At 60.0% G+C, this 17,981-nt stretch overlaps 3 protein-coding genes across 12 annotated transcripts in view; 2 read left to right on the top strand and 1 right to left on the bottom strand.

The window, feature by feature from the left end:
• The window catches only part of MED12 (mediator complex subunit 12), a 36,560-nt gene extending 35,782 nt beyond the window's left edge, over positions 1-778 (bottom strand). For all 5 annotated transcript variants that reach the window (XM_027663242.1, XM_027663243.1, XM_027663246.1 and 2 more), the window contains exons 1-2: positions 655-778; positions 233-337 (exon numbers count right to left, since the gene is read on the bottom strand). In XM_027663242.1, the coding sequence (XP_027519043.1) occupies positions 233-337; positions 655-753 (204 nt within the window). In that variant the 5' untranslated portion in view covers positions 754-778. The remainder of the gene's footprint in view (positions 1-232; positions 338-654) is intronic.
• Positions 779-1,649: 871 nt separating this feature from the next.
• IL2RG (interleukin 2 receptor subunit gamma) lies at positions 1,650-6,315 on the top strand. Of its 5 annotated transcripts, none has more exons than XM_027663272.1 (8): positions 1,650-1,970; positions 3,599-3,689; positions 3,915-4,096; positions 4,193-4,335; positions 4,441-4,603; positions 5,017-5,113; positions 5,186-5,270; positions 5,372-6,315. In XM_027663272.1, exons 1-8 carry the CDS (start codon positions 1,775-1,777, stop codon positions 5,573-5,575), a joined length of 1,161 nt encoding a protein of 386 aa, XP_027519073.1. In that variant the 5' UTR covers positions 1,650-1,774; the 3' UTR covers positions 5,576-6,315. The 5 variants fall into 5 exon arrangements, with proteins under 5 accessions (XP_027519073.1, XP_027519074.1, XP_027519075.1 ...); XM_027663273.1 differs by lacking the exon at positions 1,650-1,970 and adding an exon at positions 2,783-2,965; XM_027663274.1 differs by lacking the exon at positions 1,650-1,970 and adding an exon at positions 2,977-3,148.
• Positions 6,316-7,396: 1,081 nt separating this feature from the next.
• Positions 7,397-14,735, top strand: LOC113956470 (sestrin-3-like). Of its 2 annotated transcripts, none has more exons than XM_027663117.1 (9): positions 7,397-7,530; positions 10,192-10,395; positions 10,598-10,780; positions 10,900-11,136; positions 11,218-11,329; positions 11,554-11,672; positions 12,087-12,277; positions 12,577-12,721; positions 13,291-14,735. In XM_027663117.1, the coding sequence occupies exons 1-9, from the start codon at positions 7,465-7,467 to the stop codon at positions 13,378-13,380; spliced, it is 1,347 nt and encodes a 448-aa protein (XP_027518918.1). In that variant the 5' UTR covers positions 7,397-7,464; the 3' UTR covers positions 13,381-14,735. The 2 variants fall into 2 exon arrangements, with proteins under 2 accessions (XP_027518918.1, XP_027518917.1); XM_027663116.1 differs by having other exon boundaries at positions 11,536-11,672.
• Positions 14,736-17,981: the final 3,246 nt, after the last annotated feature.

The raw sequence follows: 17,981 nt of genomic DNA, 5'->3' as shown, positions 1-17,981 counted from the left end.
TGCAGATACAGACCTGCCCCTAAGATGTATAGAGCAAGGCAGGAACTCTCTTGAAGAGGTGGGACACAGTTCTAAAAGAATGCAGAACTTGGACTGCAAAGAAAGAGAGGGTCAGGTCCTAAAACCACTCATTCTAAAGGAAAAGGTCTCCTGGCTCTCGGCACAGAGAAGGAAATAAGACCCAGGGCTGTCCAGGATCCCGCAGCCCACCCTGTTAAAGGCCCCGTCTCACCTTCGCCGGGTTGAAATTGACATTTTTGGCACTGCCGTGCTCGTCCCCGGAGACCGCCGGCTGGTTATTGAAGCCTTGCTTGACATTCAGCGCAGTCAGCTCATCCTGCGGGGGGGAAGGACGGTCAGCGGGGCCCGGCGCGGCCCCTCCGCGAACACCGCCGCCGCCCCCGGCCCCAGAGCGGGGGCCGAGCGAGGCCAGGCTCGGCTGCTCCCCCGGCCCCCGCCGCCCTGCCCCGCCCCTCCCAGGGCAGTGCGGGACACCGGGACAGCGGCCCCCCCGGCCCGCCCAGCGCCCCCCAACCCGCGGGCCCGGCGGGACGGGCCCCGCTCCCGACCCCCGCCCTGACGCCCCGCCGCCTCCCCAGGTCCGGTCGCGGCGCGGCGGTCCCGCACCCCGCGTCCCCCCCAAGGCTCCCTCACCTCCTTCTGCTTGGGGTCCTGCGGGTACACGTCGGGCGGGCCGAGGCGCGGGCGCTTGAGCGGGCGGTGCTCGTAGCTGAGGACGCCGAAGGCCGCCATGGCCGGGCGGGGGCGGCCGGGCCACAACAAGGGCCGCCAGGGCCGCCCGCGCCTGCGCGCTGCGCGCTGCGCCGGGCACGGCGGGGACCGGCGGCACGGCCCGAGAGCCGCCGAAGCCGCGCCGAGGGAGGACGGGCAGTCCCGAGCGCGGACGGAGAGGCACGAGTGCTGCCGGAGAGATCCGAGTGACGCCGGAGAGACCCGAAGCTGGGCCGAGAAAGGACGGACAGTCCCGAGTGTCACCGGAGAGACCCGAGTGTCGCCGAGGCCGGGCCGAGTAAAGACGAAAAGGTCCGAGCGTAGACGGAGAGACCCGAAGCGAGGCCGAGAGAGGACGGAGATTCCCGAGCGCTGCCGGAGAGGCCCGAAGCCGGACTCGGGGTGGACGGAGAGTCCCGAGCGGCGCCGGAAAGTGCCGAAGAGGGACGTGGCGGCCCGAAGGGCCTGTGACCAGCAGCAGCCCCACACCTTCCACGGCGGCCCCGACACCAGGGCAACCCCTGGCCACCGACACCCCCCCTGCGGCCACCGCTGCATCGTCCCCGGCCCTCCGGACACCGGCGGTGCTGTCACACACACACAGCCCCGCCGGGACTGCCCCGGTGCTGCCCGGTTCCCAGTGAGCCGGCCAGGCTGCAGATTGGGGTCCCCACAGCTGTCCAGCTCCTGGGGACAGCCCCGTGGGGTGATCCCTGCGGCAAGGCGGAGCGAGCCACGGGGACATGGCAGGAGGAAACGGGAATCCCAGAGGGATGGGCCGTCTGGTTCCAGTGGGATCTGTGGGATCCCACTGGGGTGAGCCATGGGGTCCCAAAGGGATGAGCTGTGGGGTTGCAGTGGGATCTGTGGGATCCCACTGGAGTGAGCCATGGGCTCCCAGAGGGATGAACTGTGGGGTCCCACTGGGGTGAGCCGTGGGTTCCCAGTGGTATGAGCCGTGGGGTCCAAGTGGGATGAGCCATGGGCCCCCCCTGGGGTGAGCTGTGGTCCCCATCAGAGTGGCCCTGGAGCAGCACATGGGATGGGCCCCCCGGTGCAGGCGGTGTGTGGGGCAGGAAGCGAGGGCGGAAGCCACAGCCCTGCACGGGGCTGTTCGCATGCGCCCCATGGCCAGCCCCACCCCACCATGGCAGCTCTTGCCACCTTCCTGGTGCCTGTCCTCCTCCTCCTCCTCTGTGGGCCGGACCCCTGCCCTGCTGCTGCCCACAGCCAGCCAGGTAAGGGGGCACATGGGCCCATGGGGACGTGGGAGGCCGCAGATCCCCACTGTGGGTGGGGATGGAGCCAGTGATGGGGCGAGGATGGCAGGATGTGGGGCTGTGTGGGCTGGCACGCTGTTGGGGGTGCACCAGAGACCCTGCGACCCCCCCAGTGTGCCCCAGGACCCCCGGCACCTACATGGCCCCTTGCAAAGGGGCTGCCAGGAGAGACAGGCTGTGCCAGGGAGCCCCGTTGGGTGTCCTTGCTCCCACCCCAGCGATGGAGCATTGCTGACACCACCAGCCCCATGGCTACTAGTCCTGCAGCGCTCCTGGCCTCATTACTCTACTGGCAGGCCCATGCTATTCATGGGTGCTGGCCAGGCTGGCGGCCTGGTGGATCTGCCCTTTCCATCCTGGTCATGTCAGCAGTGCTGTGCACAGGAAGGAGATGCACAGGAAGGGAGACAGGAGCTTCTCTTTCCACCTGGCACCCTCATCCCAGCCATTGTTTTCTGGGAAAAAAATCCACCTCCTGGCTGGCTGTCAGCAAAACAACAGCTTTCTGTGGAAACACAGCCCCTCTGTATCCCTGGACCTCCTGGGCTGTTGGGAAGGTGTCCTTCATCTTCACGTGTGGAAACAGCCAGAGTGCAGCCTGTTTGCTGCATTGTGTTACACTACAGCTCAGAAAAGCCTGGCTCTGGCTTTTTCCTGCTCCTGCAGTTCTGGCTGATGAGTTTGGACCTTGGGTGGGACCAGATGTCCCATTGTCTGGTTTTTAGGGGGAAAACCTCTCATTTTCTGTGAGTCTACAGGACAGCTCTCAGCTGCCAGCAGCTGGGCTGGCACTTGAGAGAGCTCTGTGAGGTGTCTCAGTCCATCAGAGCAGCTCATCCCACAGCGAGATGTGCCTCTGAGCACCAGAGCAGACTGTGGTGTCATAACTGATGGGACCAGCACTGCTGCTGTGGCCCTGCAGCCTCCTGCCAGCCCAGGATGTGGCTATGTGGGTAAGAACCAGGCCTGGCACAGTGCAGCAGAAGGAGGGGGCAGAGGAGCCAGCATGAGTTTCCTGCAGAGATGGAGCCTCAGGGGCTCAGCCTGTGGTGGAGGGGCTGTGGTGGGAAGCAGCCCAGCACAGCCTTGATCGCCCAGACACAGAGACACATGAGCACCTGCAAGCACCCAAAAGGGTAACAGTGAGATGAATTTAGCCAGGATGGAGACACCAGGCACAAATACTGAAAAAAACCCCCTGATTTTCTCATGGGACAAACAAAATGGGTTGGCAGAGAGGGATTTGTATCCTGCCCCACACCGAGGAGCTGCAAACAGCAGCTGTGGGGTGACTAAGGGGAGTAGATGGAGGACTCAGGGTGAAACACCACATCCACAGCATGAAAAGCCAACAACACAGATGTGGGAGAGACAGCAGTCCTTTAGAGGAAGATGTGGGGCTGCTGGCAGCCCAGGCATCACCAACACAGCTATGCCAGAAAGAGATGGGCTTGTTTGGCTCAGATGGAGAGAGGCTCATAGGGATATGCAGGGACCTTGGCATGTGCCGTGTCTCCCTGGTGCACCCCTGGGCCCTGGCACAGCCTCCCACCACCACGATGCCCAGCAGTGTCTGTCATTTGCAGAGGTGGAGTGTGTCATCTTCAACGAGAAGTACATGAACTGCACGTGGGGAAGCAGAGAGACACTCAAGGCCAACTACTCCCTCTACTACTGGTAGGTGTCCCTGCTCCACAGCCTGGTGTCCAGTGGTGGGTCCCCGTGCAGGGGGGCTACTGCCAGCATCGCTGGTCCCATCAGGCTGCTCCTCCTCCCCAAGCCCAGGGTGGGGCAGGCTCTGTCTCCAGGGCAAGCAGGATGGGATGTGCTGAGGAGAGGGGTCCCCAGGAGGGCTGGGGCATGTGAGGCCTTGGGGAGCCCCGGTAACTCCCCGTGGCACAGGTACAGGAACACATCCAACAAGGTGGAGTGCAAGCATTACCTGCAGGACCAGGACATCAGAGTCGGCTGCCACTTCAAACAGAACGAGATCATCCAGTTCCAGCCTTTCCACGTCCTTCTCAAAGGCAGCATGGGCGGCAGCACCCTGGAGATCAGCAAGCGCATGGAGCTGCAGGACCTGGGTACAGATTGGTCCCACAGGGCTGACCCATCAGGTCCCAGCTGGCAGCAGGGCTATGGGGACATGGGGCCAGCACTCACCAGGCATTCACCTGCAGTGAAACCAGACGCGCCCGTCAACCTGACCATCCACAACATGAGCAACAACCAGCTGCAGCTGACCTGGGCCACCACATACCCCAAAGCCAAGTGCCTGGAGCATGCCGTGAAGTACAAGAGCAACAAGGACACCGACTGGATGGTGAGAGCCCCTGGGCACAGCACCCTTGTGGCTGTGCCTAGGGAGGAGCTGTGCACCAGCCTCCATGGCAGTCCCAGCCCACAGCCATGGCTCATGTCTCTGCAGGAGATCTCGGTGAATGGAGATGTCTTCTCCTTACCCAGCGTGGACTACAAGAAGTTCTACACCTTCTATGTGCGCAGCAAGGTCAACAAATACTGCGGCAGGACCCAGCTCTGGAGCGAGTGGAGCGTTCCCGTGGTCTGGGGCAGCAGCTCCACCAGCAAGGGTAGGTCCTGGGGGCTGTAGTGGGATGGGATGGACTGGAGAATGGCAGGGGTCAGCAGGTGAGGGATGGCCAAGCAAGTAGAGAGCTGGCCTGAGGTGGCAGCTGTAGGGGCAAGACCCATCCGGGCACTTGGAGTGCAGGCAGCAGCATCAGCCCCTGCTGCTTTGTACTTCTGGAAGCCAAACACACCCCAGCAGTGGGACCTGCTGACTTTTGCCAGGGGTTTCTTAGCACTGGAGGGCTGCCCTGGCACTGCTGGGCCGGGACAGGGTCACCAACCAGTTGTGGTGGTAGCATGGCAGGGCTTGGAGACGGGCCCCTTCTCCATCCTCTGCTCCCAGAACAATGCCATGGCCACCCACTGCTGTGGTGATGTACTGTCTGGGCATCAGTGTCACCTTGGTTCTTTCCAGGCACAGTCCACTGGTTCTGGATCCACACGGTCTTGATCCCCATTGCCTCCTGCCTGATCTTGCTGGGCCTTGTCATCCTGCTGGTGCGCATGGAAAGGTGAGTGTGGGGAGATGATGGGGAGGCAGCAGCACTGGGGCTCTTCCGCTCTGACAAACCTCTCCCACACAGGGTATGGGTCATCCTAATGCCCCGAATTCCCAATCCCAGCAAGAATTTCGATGAGCTCTTCATCACCCACAACGGCAACTTCCAGGTAAGGCGGATGCAGACGGCCCTGCCCTGGGCTCGCCCTGCACTGCGGGGTTGGGGCTGGACTGGGTGGTGGCTCCTCTCACCCTGCTCTGCTCCCTGCAGGAATGGGCCGGAGTCCCCAAGGACGTTGTGGAGAGCTTCAAGCCCAACTACAGCGAGAACATCTGCTATGTGAGTGAGCTGCCACCCAAGGACAGCTACGAGCCCCTCTGGGAGAGCAGCAACCCCCCACCATCTGTGATGCCTTCAGCCTCACCTGCCCCCAGCGAGCACAGCCCCTACAAGAACAGCTACGGGAGAGTGTGACACACTCCTGCACCCCCCACGCTCCACAGCTTTGCTGCCAAAACCTCACTGCTCTGCAGGCCCTGCTCCCTGCTCCTGCCATGCCTCCCCCAGCTGCTCCTGGCCACAGCTGCTTCCTGCCATGGCCACACTCAGCCCCCCATGACACAGGGGCTTCACTGCACTGCAGGTGCTGGGGGAGCACAGTGTGCTGGGTGCCCTGGGGGCTGCACTGGGGACACTGGTGGTGCACTGGTGCCCACAAGCACACCCAGGGACATGTCCTGGCAAGCAGGCAGGGGCCACTGGCAAACTGATGGGGACATGGGGGATGAGGAGTGCCAGGGAGACCAAGAGTGGAAAAATAATGGAAGACACCTGAAGAGGATTGTAAACATGTTCAAGTGACTTGCAGCTGGGTGTGGAAAAACATATATACCATACTCTTAGTTGTTTAACCTTGTGTGTTTGGCAAGTAGAACTTCTGTGTTTAGATAACACAGGCCTGTAATAGACTTAGTGGCACCTTATTTAAGATGCTTGAGATTCCTGCCCTGCTATGGGAAAGATCAAATCACAGTGGTAAGCCAGGACTGCACAAATCCTTGATAAACAGGCAAAAACAGCAGGTTCAGTGATTCTCCAGCACAGGCCAAGCTCCACAGTATCTGCATCCCTGCTTGTCTGCCTCTGCCCAGGTGCTGCTTGGGGGATCCTCCAGTCCTCGAGATAATGAAAATAAATTTCCTCTTTGCCTTTCATCCGTGGTTTTGTGGTCGTTCCTGTGTCCTGCCTCTACCAGCTCAGACCGCAAGCCACCGTGTTACCCTGGGGCCCTGGGCAAGCCTGGCAGTTCCCCCAAGGCCTCGCTGCTCCTTGCCTGCTCCCCCGTTTTCCCGTGGCAATAAAGCTCTGGTCACCAGGGGCTTGTCTAGGCTTGTCACACAGGGTCTGGGGGAAGCACCAGGGGAGCCCCACCTCCTGAACACCTCTGGCCTTGCACACGTTGTGAGGCAGGAGCCAGCCCCACCATCCCAGCCCCACTGTCCCAGGCTGGCATCAATCATCATCAAGCATGCAGATGAGTCCCCTCCTGGCTGTCCCACGGTGCTCCCTGCACACCGGGTGATGTGCTGTGGCCTCCCTGTGCAGTGGGCTCAGCTCTGGGCTCTGCAGCCACTGTCAGGGCCACCTGCTGCCCTCAGCCACGGCTGCTGTGCCTGCAGGAGACCAGAGCTTTCTGGCCAACACCGGCTGCAGCGTCCTGCAGCTGCTCTTACAGAATCACAGAATCAGTCGGGTCGGAAAAGACCTCTGAGATCATCGAGTCCAACCTACGACTGACCACCACCACATCAACTAAGATCACGGCACCAAGTGCAAGTAAGACATCCAACCTTTTTTTTAAACACCTCCAGGGATGGTGACTCCACCACCTCCCTGGGCAGCTCATTTCAATGCCTGACCACCCTTTCTGTGAAGAATTTCCTCCTAATGTCCAACCTAAACCTCCCGTGGTGCAGCTTAAGACTCATGTCCAGTCGTTCTGTCGCTGGTTGCCCGGGAGAAGAGCCCGACGCCGCACCTGGTTACAACCTCCTGTCAGGGAGTTGTAGAGAGCGATGAGCTCTCCAGGCTGGCCCCCACTCAGGCTCTGCTCAGCAGCGCTGGTCCCCAGCGCCGTTCCCGATCCCAGCGCCGTTCCCGACCCCGATCCCGGCCCGCTGGGGGCGTGTCCGGCGCTGACAGCGGCCCCGCCCGGCCCCGCCCACCGGCGCGGCGGAGGCCGCCCCCTGGCGGCGGCGATTGGCGCAGGCGGGCCCGCCCCCCGTGCCCGCCGCGGAGCCGGCGCTGCCCCGGCACTGCCACCGGCACCGGCACCGGCACCGCGGGCACGGCACGGGCTCACCATGATCGTGTGTCCCCAGAGCGTGGAGCACCCCCGAGGAAGCCGATGCCAGCGGCTGCCGGGGCAGGTAGGACCCGCCCCGCCGCGCCACCGCCACCGGCAGCCCGTACCGGAGCACCGGGCTTCGCCCTGCTGGCCGCCACCGGCCCGGCACGGCTGCGGCACCGGCAGGCCGGGGCATTCCCGCTCCCCGCTGGCGGTGCGCGGGGCCGCTGGGGTGAGGCTGCGCTCTCCCGGTGCCGCGGCCGGCGGGTCGGTGCCGGTGCCGGTGCCGGTCGCGGTGCCGGTGCCGGTGCGGCGGCTCCGTCCCCGTCCCCTTTGTGCGGGATGCGGGAGGCGCCGTGGCTCCATCACTGCCAATCAAACTTGTTTTTCTCTCTCCGCCTGCACTGCCCGCGCCGCCCGCCGGGGGCGCTGCTGCCGCCGCCGCCCGCACAATGGGCCCCGGGTACCGGCCCCGGGCACCGCCGGGGGAGCCCCTGCCGCGGGCACTTCGCCCGTCCCCCCGAAACCCGGGCCGGAGGGGCTGGGCGAGAGGTGCCGCCGCGGCAGCATCTCCAGAGAATGCCACCGGCGGGGCCACCGGTACCGGCGGAGCCACGGTCTCTCCTGGCGGAGGGATGGAGCCCCGGCGGGGGATGCCCCTCTCCGCGCATCCCGGTGCTGCCCGGGCTCGTCCCGGCCGGCCGGGCTCCTCCAGACTCCTACCGCCTTTTTGTGCTCACGGCTGCCGAGCGGGAGCACCGGGGCACCGCTCCCCCGGCAGCACCGCCGGGTGGGGAGGGGGCGAGGTTGGTGGTGGGTACGGGGTCGAGGTGCCTGTTGGGGTTCAGGGGGCTTGGACACAGGAAAGCCCCCCCGGGGAGGGAGGCGATGCTCCCACCGCCCAGGAGTGCGAGTGGGTGCAGGGGAGGAGGAGGAGGAGGATTATGGCCGAGGAAGGTGAGCAAGGTGGCACTGGGAGCAATGCAAGAGGCTGGGGAGGCAGGAGTGCGGGAATGTGGCAGGTGGTCCCGGTAGGAGACACCCTGGGCTGAGCTGGTACCTTTGGGAGTGGGCAGGACAGGGACCGAGGTCGGGGGCTGCCCTGCACCTTCCTTCATCCTCTCCTTCCAAGCTGTGCCTGCCTAGTTGCTCTCTCCACCATCACCTGGACAAGCAGAGTGAGGAGAGCTGGCAGCACCAAAGGCTGAGCCATGGGCTGGTTGCATGGCTCCTTGCTGTGGACCACCTTTCCCCAGGGGGAGTGGAAGGGCCCCCAGCTCCTCTGCCCACCAGGAGGAGAAGACCAGTGGCTGTAGCCCCGTGGTTGTCCTCATGGCAGCTCATTTCCCCAGGCAGAGGGACTTTCAGGGGGCTTTCACACGTCACTTCTGGCTTGCACCTTCTCCTGTGGAACAGAGAAGCTGGTGCTCCTCATCTCTTTCCGTTTTAATTTGAGTTTTGGGGTTTTTTTGACCTCTTTGGCCAGAGGAAGTTGATGTTCCCAATGTCATCGAGTTAATCTCTTGACATCTGAGCGATGGTATGTTCATCAGAAGTGCAGGATGGTGGAAAATAGCCAGAGCTGCTTCCTGCACTGCCTCTGTGGGTGCAACTGCTCTGTGCTGCCACACAGCTCATCACTGCTCTGTCTCCCCCTCACCCCGGGGTGCTCTGCCACACACTCCATGGCTTTGGTGGTTTGCAGAAGTGCTCCTGGTTTTCTGCTGTGCCACCGTGGTTGCCGTGCCCCAGTCACCATCCTTTGGGGGACTGCGCTGGAGAGGCAGGTGGGAGGAACGTGACGATGGGATCAGCAGAGCCAGAATTTCCCAGGGGAGATTTCAGTTCAAGCCTGGGAGAGGAGATGCATCCTCTGCATCCCAGGGCGCTGCCTGGGCTCCCCTGGATGAGCAGGGGCTGTGACTTTCTGTGTGACAGGGGTTAGCACCTGCTGCACCCACAGCTCGGGGTGGGCAGGCTGCAGGTGCAGACCCTGCAGTTGGGTGGGAATTGTGGCAACACGGTCGTTGGGGCACAGCAGCCGCCCAGACACCTTTTCAACATCCCTGCCCTCGGCTCTCACCACCCTCTTGGGAGGGACTGGGGTGGGCACTGCTGGGGGTGTCTGGGCCCACCATGCTGAGTGGCCCATTTGTGTTCTCACCAGTGGGCACACCTGGTAACAGTTGTACTGTGTCCTGAGGGACTACTCCCACATTGTCTCCTTGGGCAACACGTGGGGAGCTCTTCTGTGTGCTCCCGACCACATGGAAGGTGCCAGGGCATCACTTGCCTCTTGGCTTGCCAGGGCAGGAGCCTCAGAGCCCCTCTGCTGTCTCCACAGCTCTCCCCCATCTTGCTGGGCAGGAGGGCTCAGTGCTGGCAGCGCAGGGTCCTGGTGGTAAGGCTGACAGGCTGCTCCATTCCAGAATGTCTTTCCATGTCATGTTTCCCCTGCTCCAGCCCTGCACCGCTGCAAGGAAACATCATTCATAGTTGGTCCTTTGCTTCAGCTCACCATGCAGTGCCTTCTCCCAGGCAGAGGCCAACCTGTGTGTCTTGTCCTCCTGCTAGCAGTGCCTGTGCTGAGCAGTGCTCTGCCTGGCTCCAGGAGTGTCCTTCTGGGAGCGCTGAGCCAGGAGAGGGGATTTCTGCCCCCTGCAAAGCCTGGGCTTGGCTGGGGTGGGCTGCTGCAGCAGGGGCTGCTCTGAGGAGGGCCAAGCAGAGCTTGTGTTTCCTGCAGGTAGTGAAGATGTCCAGCAGCGACCCTGAGTGCCCCCAGTTCCTCTTTGTGAAGGTGCTGGCGAGCCGGGGGCGGCTGGAGGCAGTGACCCAGCAGATGGGCTACCACCCACAGTACCTGGACAGCTTCCTCAAGATGCAGCACTACCTGATGCACATGGATGGCCCCCTGCCCTTTGACTGCCGGCACTACATTGCCATCATGGTGAGCCCCACTGGGAGCTGCCGGAGGGGAGGGAGGCTCTGCTCAGCCCTGTGGGGCTCCCCTCTCCCTCCAGCAGACAGCCTGTGTCACAGGCTTCTCATCAGAGGCTAAAATCGTGGTGTCCTGGAGGTTGGGTGAGAGGTGGGTGCGGGGTGCCGGGGTGCCTGTGTGGTGCAGGGATGCTGATGTGCTGCCCTTGCAGGCGGCTGCCCGGCACCAGTGCCGGTACCTGGTGAACCTGCACGTGCTGCAGTTCCTGCGGGCAGGGGGTGACCCCCAGTGGCTGCGCGGCCTCGAGTTCATCCCCCCCAAACTCCGCAACCTCAACGAGATCAACAAGATCCTGGCACACCGGCCCTGGCTCATCACCAAGGAACACATTGAGGTACTGGGGGAGGGCTGTCAGCCAGGGACCAGGGCAGCAGTGGGGGACAGCAGTGTCCCCAGAGGCTGCCAGCACCCTGCCCACCTGCCTGTGGCACGCTGCTGGTCTGTGTTCTGCAGAAGCTGCTGAAGATCAGCGAGTGGAGCTGGTCGCTGGCGGAGCTGGTGCACGCCGTCGTCCTCCTGGCACACTGCCATGCGCTCGCCAGCTTTGTCTTCGGCTGTGGCTGTGAGCAGGATGAGGGGCTGGGGGGCCGAGGCTCCCTGAAGCCCCTGTCACTCGGGAACCAGTGCTTCTGCGAAGCCACCGCCGGCAACAGCTGCAGCCAGGAGCTGCTGCGCATCAACCGCAAGCGGGTGAGCCCCCGAGGGTGGGTGTGCTGGGGAGAGGGGTGCAGCCACGACTGCTGCCCTCACCCCCAGCCTGTGTCTGTGCAGTCCCTGGACTCCTGCATGGAGCTGGATTCCCTCCGGGAGCGCATGCAGCGGATCCATGTGGAGACTGAGGGGAGGGAGGAGATGAGGTTGCTGCAGCTGGAGCGAGAGGAAGGTGAGGGGCAGGGAGTGGAGGTGGGTGTGCAGGGTGGGAGTTTGTATGGCACACCTGGGTGTTGCTCCCTCATGCCTTACGTTTTCCATGATGTATGGTTTGTAGAGGGGCTCACGGGATGCACATGGGGCGCAGCAAGGGCTGGCTTTTGATGCCTGCTGTGGCTGGGAACAGGGCAGCTGAGCACTGCTCTGACCCGTTTGCAGGGCTCTCCCTTCTTGCAGATCCTGATGGAGAAGTCACTGGTGCCACCAACCTCGCATGCTACATGCAGGACCCTGACTTTGGATACCAGGATTTTGCCCGGCGCGATGAGGATCAGACGCAGGTATTCAGAGTCCAGGTAAGGCTCCTGTTCTCTCGCTGGGCAGCAGCCCAAGCTGCTGCCTCTCTGCTCCTCATGGCAGTAAATGGTGGCAGGGGTGCCTGTGCAGCCTGGATCTGGCACAGCTGCTTTTGCAAAATGCCTGAGTGGGAAAGCCCAGCTCTGAGAGGGGACCTGGCCCACTGGCGTTGGGAAGAGGGAGGTGACCCATGAGTTCTGTCCCCAAGGGCTGATGATTTCTTTGCATGGCCCTCACAGTGGCAAGGGTCAAAATCATTCAAAAGCTGCCTGATAAGGGATGTTATGGTTTGTGGCATAAGCCAAGCAAACTTACTGAATTCTGCTGCGGCCTGAGGTCTCCAGCCCTTGTTCTTGGAAACATGCTCCAAGCTCCTTTTTGCAGTTGCAAAAGCCTCTTGCTGTGCTCAACAGGATTATTCCTGGGAAGACCATGGCTTCTCACTGGTCAACCGGCTCTACTCTGACATTGGGCATCTCCTGGATGAGAAGTTCAGGATGGTGGATGGTCTGCAAAGCAGTGCCATGGCCAAGCGGCAGGGCTGTGAGCCCTCTGTTTTCAAGCGGGGCATCTGGAACTACATCCACTGCATGTTTGGCATTAGGTAGGGAAACCAACCTCATGGTCCAGGGGAGGAAACTGAGCTGACCCAGCTGGGAGGAGGGTAGGGGACTCAGGCTGTCTTGCAGATGAGCGTGGAAAAGGGACAGAGGTGAATGGCCTGCCTGGATGTTGGGACAGGCAGGGAAGAGATGCTCAGCTTCTCTGGCCAGGGCAGGGAGCTTTGGGGACAGGGTTTCAGTGCCCAGTGGCCATTGCCATGTGTCCCCCTGCCCCATGGCTGTGCCCCAGGCAGACCACAGGAGAGGTGCTGGCTGTGACTCGCCCCTGTGCTCCCCGCAGGTACGATGATTATGACTATGCAGAAGTGAATCAGCTCCTGGAGCGAATGCTCAAAGTTTACATTAAAACTGTAACCTGCTACCCAGAGAAGACAAACTCAGAAATGTTTGACAGGTTCTGGAAGCAGTTCAAGCACAGTGAAAAGGTGGGATGGCTGGCCCCTGGCTCTGAGTGGCTGTGGTGGGGCTGGGAGCGCGTAGGGGCTGCAGACTGGGGTGCTTTGGGGGGTGTTTGGGAGATCTTTGAGCCACCAAACCAGTCTGAGGCAGGTGGGGAGGGAGTGGAAATTGGCTGTTTGTGAGGAGATGGGCTTAGCATGGCATGGGGCTGCGCAGTGTGTCAAGCACAGGGGCCACCAGCAGCACAGGGTGGTGCTCTAATCTCCAAGGTCAGTAGCCCATCAGTGGGTGCCTCCAGGTGAGCCCTCCTTCGAGCTGTAACTCACAGGAGCGGCTGCTGTGGCTGTTGGGGACTGTGCTGGTGCCAGCCTGCCATGCTGCTGCCAAGTATGCAGGGGACTCCCTGGCATGTTGCTGTGGGAAGCAGCCACAGCCTGCAGGACTGGGAGGAGGGGGAAAGGGGAGCTGCCTGAGCTGGAAAAATGGGTGGTATTTTGTGCCATGCCAAAAGACTCGCTTGCCCAGGTGAGCAGTTGCTTGCACCACTGCCCACAGCACACTGCAGCTGCCCGAGCCTCTCCTGTTTCTCCCGTAGGTCCACGTGAACCTGCTCATCCTGGAGGCCCGGATGCAGGCAGAGCTGCTGTATGCATTGCAGGCCATCACCCAGTACATGATCTCCTAGACAGCGGGGGCTGCGCTGCGGCAGGGCCAGGCAGCGTCCTCGCTCCCTGAACTCCTGCGGGACCCGTCACGCTGGGACCGACGGGGAGGGATTTCTCAATTTAGTTTACTTGACTGTCTTGTTCCTTTTTGTTGGTTTTCCCCCCCTGCCTTGTGGGGCTCACTGAGTGGCCCCGTTACGTGCAATTACCAAACTGTGAGGCAAGTCCGTGCTGCTGAGATGCTGGAGACTTGAACATGTCCAAGGAGGACTGCCAAAAACATGGGGGGATAGGGAAGCAATAGGGGACTGGGGCCAAATTAGAGGGATGCTCTCCCACGAGCAGAAGCTCCTTGCCTAGGTGCTGTGGGAGCCTGGGTGCCACAGGGAGGGCAGAGGGGAAAGCTGGCTTCCTTCCCTGTGCTGCAGTGGCTGCCCTGCTTGCAAAGCCACCCTTGGGCACTTGTCCTCACTGGGGTGATGTCTCTCACTTGGGAACAGCATGGGCAGCGTGTGGGTGTGTTGCAATGTCCTGAGTTGTGTGGTTAGGCAGCAAGAAATGCTGGCTCCCAGCAAGGGCCCCTCTCCAGCCCAGGACAGCAACGGGATGCACTTGCTGCCTGCACGTAATATCCTTTAGGTCCATGTGCCAAACCCCTCTGGGATGGACAAGAGACGAACCAAGGCAAAGTCCAAACTGTGAAGCTCTCACTGGCAGAGTGTCCTAATGCTTTGCCTTCTCCAACAACAGGGTGAGAAGGTCTCTGACAGTGTTCAGGCACTGGGGGTTTCTGCAGGGGACTTTGGGCAGTCCTAAGCCCCTCCTCTGCCTCCCATCAGCACTGAGGCAGGAACAAGGAAGGCTTCCTGAGTTAATGAGGTTTGTATCTTCTTAACACCATGAGAGGGCTGAGGTCCTGTGCCCAGTCACTTGCTGCTTAAGAGCATGGTGGAGGAGCTTGTGGTCAGCACAGGTAAGCTACAGGAAGCCTCTCCTTGATCCTGGGCTGGGAGGGACTCCCTGGGCTGCCCCCATTTGAGCAGAGGCAGCCTGTCCACCAGCCCTGCCCTCTGCCTGGGGGGCAGAAGCTGCACCATCACTCCCCTTGTGTCCCTGGGCTGCTCCCTGGCCATGCCACAGCCCCTGGCTGAGGAAGTATGAGGGATCCAGTGGAGGCTCTGGAGAGCAGCCACAAAAGGGGGATGAAGCCACCCGTTGTAAGTGGGAGCCTGAAGCAAGGGCAGCTGTCGAGTCAGCCAGCGCACGCTGCTTCAGTCAGCCTGTTTACTGCGTAAATGTACGGGGAGAAAACCTTGTGTATGGAAGCTACAGAAAAAGCCTATTTTTGCTATAAATATATTATGTTTGACATGGATGCCTGCTTTATTTCTGCCAGATGTTGGGAAGGGGATTCAACCTTGCATGGCTGCTCTGAAGGCAGGACAGCAGTGCCTGGCTGAACGCAGCCCTGAGATGGCCCAAGCTCCAGGAAACCCAACATTCTCAGGCATGTTGGGGTCCTGTGCTGACAGCTCTGGTCCATGGCAAGCAGCTGTCACTGAGGCTGGACCTGTCCTGTAGAGGTCAGCTCTGTCCTCTTGTGCTCAGCTGAGCAACTGCTGCAGTGTTGTTTGATAGGAAAAGAGGAAGGTTTCCAAGGGGCTGCAGCGCTCCAGCAAGGACGAGTGTACCAGAGGAAGGAGCTGGCCTGCACCAGGGGAGCAAGGCCAGAAACCAGGACCAACTCTTTCCTGAGCCATGCTGCAGGTGCCCCCCTGCACTGGGCCAAACTGGTGCCTGGGCAATAAAATGTTAGGACAACTGGTGCTGGGCAGTACCAGCTGAGTCAGTACTGGTGCTGGGACAGTGGCACCAGTGCAAGGATAACTGGTTCTGGGACAGCTGCCACCAGGCTTGGCTAGACAGTGCTGGGACTGGTACTGCTGTACTATCATTTAACCCCAGTGAGGGCTGGGCAGGGATCAGGGGGCTGGGTGAACTGCTTGCTGTCAGGTGTAGCAGTGGTTAACCACAGCAGCCTAGCTGCCTGCCAGCTGGTTTGCCAGCCTCTCCCCTGTCCCTGCAAAAGCAGCTCTGTCCCCTGCAGGGCTGGGATGAGCCACAGCAGCCAGTTCTCCACAGGGCTCACTGCTCCCTGTCACAAGGCAGTGACAACACAGTGCTGGCTGGGGGTGCAAGGGCTGCCTGTCCCAGCCAGTGTGGAACTGGCTCCCTTTTGCCCCATCCCCCTACACTTGCACAAAGGGTTGGCCATGCAGGAGCTGGGGCAGCTGCAGCTCGCTCTGGCTTGCAGACAAGCACCAGTCACACCAACAAGATGAAGGGCTCCTTGGGCTGTCAACCCTGACCAGAAATGAGCAGAGCTGCTGGCAAGGTCAGGGAAGGCTGCCAGCCTCAGGCAGTCACACATGGCACGCCACGAGTCTGGCAACTTCAACACTTGAGCCCCTATCCTGGTGCCCCCTGTCCTCTTTGACTGGGATACTCCTCTCTATGGCTCTGTGGCTGGAAGGAGTAGAACATGAGGGTACATCATCTCTGCAGGAACCCTCCAGGATGTCCTGCACACCCATGTGGGAGCCAGGCCACTGCAACTGTACCTGGAATTACTGAGGGGAGGTTGCAGGCACATGTCCAAAGCAGTCACCAAGTTTCTTGCAAAGCCTGTAGCAGAAAGAAAGTGCTGGCAGGTGCAGCTAGGACTGCTTTTGTAAGAGCTGAGCCATTCCCAAGCTGCACAGTGAGAGGAATGGTGTGTCCTAGCCCATAGAGAACACCAAGTCACACTGCAGCAATGGTACTGCCACAGGCCCTATAACCCACCCATGACAAATCAGGCCCACGGCTGCTGCTCTTACCTCAGCTGGGAAGGGGAAAACAATACCACATACGAGCTGAGGATGGCTCTGGAGCAGGCAGTGTGCACCCATCACATCCCCATTCCCCAGCCTGCCTTCCTCCCACCCCAGCTCCTCCACCACAAAGGACACATGACGTAGGGCAGCAGAGTTCCCTGCTGTGCTTTCACACATGGTCCCATCCCTGGTGGCACAGAGGTGTCCATCAACCAGCAGGTATTTGGGGCAGAGCAGGATTCTGGCCAGAAACCAAACTGAGCAGAAAAACCATTAAAAGTTTTTTGCACTAGCTCCATGCACTGCTGGTCTGCAGGCAACTCCTCCACAGGTCAAAATGCTTATGGTGATGACTCGGGAAAGCTATGAGGTCTCCAAGACTGTAAGAAAGGTGCAAACATGGTGCACTGAACCCACAGAACTGTTAGGACACTGGTGACTACTGAAGATAGTGTCACACACACCAAAAGCAACCCTGAACCAAGGCATCCAGGTCCTAGCCTGGCATCTACTCTGCTTTTTGTTCTCCTTGGCAACGCTTTAATGTCACAGCCCCAATGTTCAAATAGGCACAAAAAGTGTTACTGCTACTGTGGGAATGCATGGTTCCCTGTCCTATGTCAAGTTTTGCACACTTTGATCCAATCAACAACTGCAAACCCTCAGTACTTGGTTTCTCCAACAGTACCTACCATTATGTGCTTGCAGGAAGCCCTAAGGAGTGCCCAAGGAACAGATGAGGGGCAGAGAGTTCCCCTAAGGATCTCCTCCTCATCCCCCATTTTTGGAGATTGGCTTAAATCTTGAAGCAGCAGCCTTAAGACCCCTCGAGAGTTATTTGCATTAACTGTTATAAAGAATACCACTGAAAAATAAGTGTTATTAGATATTATTGAGTATCCAAGGCTTTGAATGCAAGCTTTCTAGCTGTACATATACTGTGTAATTTCATGAACCCTCAGCAGTTTTAGAATATCCCTGACTTGCCCTCCCTGTGTCTAACCAGGCCAGTGGAATCCATGCTCTACATTCCTTCCCTCATTTCCCTCTGATCTCCTTACCTGCCACCACTCCACAGCAACATGACCGAAGCTCTGAACTGGTCTCCTCTTCTGCAAGACCTCTCCTGAGCTGTGGTGCACAAAGCACCCACAGGGCAGAGGGAACAGCACATTTTCGTTTTATCCCAGCTGCAAGAAGGAAGACCTGCTGCAATGATATGCTGTTTTGATTCAAGGGCTTCAGCACATTCCTCATAAGCTGCTTCACTGGCTCAGACTGTATCTCCATTACTACTTGTCTTATGTCAAGGAAGGACCCCTCTGACATTCCCAGGTGAAGCCTTCTGCCCAAGAGGCCTCTGAGCAGTCCCAGGGAATGACCAGCTCCTGGCTTACACTCTGACATTCATATCCCCTTTAATGGTCAGCTCTGAGCCATTATCTTCCAATACAGGAAAAAAAGCTCCACAGCTGTAGTAACCTTCCTTTTTTGATGGAGGATTTGGAGTATGTAAGCAAAGATAAAAGCTCACTCACGTGCTTATCTGTCCTAATTATGTGTCAGCATCTACTTGTGAATTGGGTGGCTGACAGAAGAGAGTAGCAGCAAATCCATCTCTCTGTTCCCAGAGATAACAGGTAGAGCTGCTGACACACAAAGATATCTGAACGTGGCTGTATAAAATGGAGTCACCTTCTGCACTCAGGTCTAGAAAGGCAAAGAATGAAGGGTTTAAAACTCCC

The sequence above is a fragment of the Corapipo altera genome, unplaced genomic scaffold, assembly GCF_003945725.1.
Source record: "Corapipo altera isolate COAL_440 unplaced genomic scaffold, ASM394572v1 107b, whole genome shotgun sequence".
NCBI lineage: Eukaryota > Metazoa > Chordata > Aves > Passeriformes > Pipridae > Corapipo > Corapipo altera.
Note: the sequence above shows the minus strand (reverse complement) of the source record. Positions and strands in the feature narration are given on the sequence as shown.

Coding starts and splice junctions, on each gene's coding strand:
- IL2RG (XM_027663270.1), top strand. CDS start 3,160: ATGAATTTAGCCAGGATGGAGACACCAGGCACAAATACTGAAAAAAAC. Junction 4,336..4,440: donor ACAAGGACACCGACTGGATG/GTGAGAGCCCCT, acceptor ATGTCTCTGCAG/GAGATCTCGGTGAATGGAGA. Junction 5,114..5,185: donor CTGCTGGTGCGCATGGAAAG/GTGAGTGTGGGG, acceptor TCTCCCACACAG/GGTATGGGTCATCCTAATGC.
- LOC113956470 (XM_027663116.1), top strand. CDS start 7,465: ATGATCGTGTGTCCCCAGAGCGTGGAGCACCCCCGAGGAAGCCGATGC. Junction 11,673..12,086: donor CGCAGGTATTCAGAGTCCAG/GTAAGGCTCCTG, acceptor TGTGCTCAACAG/GATTATTCCTGGGAAGACCA. Junction 12,722..13,290: donor AGTTCAAGCACAGTGAAAAG/GTGGGATGGCTG, acceptor TTTCTCCCGTAG/GTCCACGTGAACCTGCTCAT.